A 2,048-nucleotide genomic window follows, 5' to 3' on the forward strand; every position below is an offset into this window, starting at 1 on the left:
CTCTACCCAAAATAGTCAACATCCTATATACCTTATAGTGTACACATGCTATACTAAAAAGGCAAAAATAGCTCCTAAAGGATCAATTTTTGAAGATATGGCAAAGGAATCGTGATAAATAGGATGTTGACCGAGACTTCGGTCTACATGGGAAATATAGACCTCGTCTTGGTCAATATCCTATACAGTCAACTTCGCTAATAACGACTGCGGGTATAACGACAATTCGCGAATAACGACAGAATTTCGATGCCCAGAGCAAAGTCCCATCTAACTGTAATACTAGCACATGTAATGAAACTTCGCGAATAAGGACACTTTTCTGAAGCCCCGCCGAGTGTCGTTATAAGCGAAGTCGATTGTACTTATCATTGGTTCATATTGACTTCTACTTATTTCCCTGATCTCCACTGGTCAAATATGCCACTGGTCAAATATTTGCCCAATTTGACCAGTGGCATATTTGACCAGTGGCATATTTGACCAGTGGCATATTTGACCAGTGGCATATTTGACCAGTACCATATTTGACCAGTGGCATATTTGACCAATGGCATATTTGACCAATGGCATATTTGGCACACACACACACACACACACACACACACACACACACACACACACACACTTATTATTATTATTATTATTATTTTATTTATTTTACTAGGGTGTTTCCCACAGACCTATGGTCTTCTTACGGGAGCCCCTAGAAAGGTTAAGCATGAACGAACAAATGGGCGATAATCTGTACAAGAGCGAACAGTGGAAGGCAGCATATTCCACCGATCAGAACCTATGTAGCCAAGACGAGAAAAACCAGCTTTAGTGTGGGCAGAAGGCAAGGCCAGAGAAAAAGAGATTTGGGACCCCCCACACACACACACACACACACACAGGCATATATACACACTACACAGGCACACATACACACATACATACAGACAGACAGACTGCGACAGATAGACTCACACTGTCTGAGACAGAGAGCCAGACTGAGACAGGCAGACGGACTGAGAGAGACGGACACACAAACACAAACACACACACACACACACACACACAGATACACAGACACACAGGCAGACTGGAGACAGACAGACACACACACACACACACACACACACACACACACACACACACACACACACACACACACACACACACGCACACACACACACACACACACACACTTCAAAGTCTTACCGTTATTTCCGTTATCAGACGGTTGTTGGAGTCTACCTGTGTCATCAATAAGGGACCAAAGATCATTTGAACACCTTGGCTGCTTGTCAAGAAGAAATCATTTCCGTGCGTGATTGCTGCCGTTATTGACGATACCATGTGGGAGGATGATCTCCTATCGCACACTCCGGCTCTCAGTGTCTTCGTTTGGCAGTGGCGTTCCGCGTTGCGATATGGCGGAAAGCCGTGGACAAAGGCGTCGCCAACACCGGCCAGGACTGAAGCAGTAGCAGCCAGTAGCATCACAGCCAGAGCACATCCCGTAGGGTTCTGATCCACACGTCCCCGTGCCATTGCGATCTTGAGTTAAGTGGCAGTCTACAATTGCAGTCCCAGCTATAGCATACACCACAGTTCACTAGGCGTTTCACTAGAAAGCGTAAACTGCAGCTTGCGTCAGCGTTACTAGCGGAGCAGGGAAGCAAGTGCTAAAACTGATCCAGTCTGTGTTGGCAAGATTGTTTCTCGTATCGGCGACATTCATTAGATTGAAAGCATAACAGTTCGGAAACCCCAAAGGCTGGAACAGACCGTTTTGGCATGGGCGTACCGGTATATATATGGGCGTTGTAGCCAAGTGCCGCATGCCCCATATGGCCATACGGTCTACTGTCACGCAACACAGGTAATAGTACCAAGAGTCCATAAACACCGCGTACGCGTGCGCTCGATCTAATCATTGATTGTCTTTAATTTTTATGTTTTGCCCGTACAAGAGGCATCCCACGCCAGGAAAAACAATAAACACTCGTACTCTTGATAGCAGGGAGCACAGTATAATACTACTCCTTGCTTGATAGTATCAA

The 2,048-nt window shown here is 45.7% G+C and overlaps 1 protein-coding gene across 1 annotated transcript in view; it reads right to left on the minus strand.

Annotated features, from left to right (window-relative positions):
* The window catches only part of LOC135818965 (uncharacterized), a 7,302-nt gene extending 5,545 nt beyond the window's left edge, over nucleotides 1-1,757 (minus strand). The window contains exon 1 of the mRNA XM_065332131.1: nucleotides 1,204-1,757. Coding sequence (XP_065188203.1) covers nucleotides 1,204-1,536 — 333 coding nt within the window. The 5' untranslated portion in view covers nucleotides 1,537-1,757. The remainder of the gene's footprint in view (nucleotides 1-1,203) is intronic.
* Between the last annotated feature and the right edge of the window lie 291 nt (nucleotides 1,758-2,048).

This window comes from Sycon ciliatum, chromosome 6, assembly GCF_964019385.1.
Source record: "Sycon ciliatum chromosome 6, ocSycCili1.1, whole genome shotgun sequence".
Classification (NCBI taxonomy): domain Eukaryota; kingdom Metazoa; phylum Porifera; class Calcarea; order Leucosolenida; family Sycettidae; genus Sycon; species Sycon ciliatum.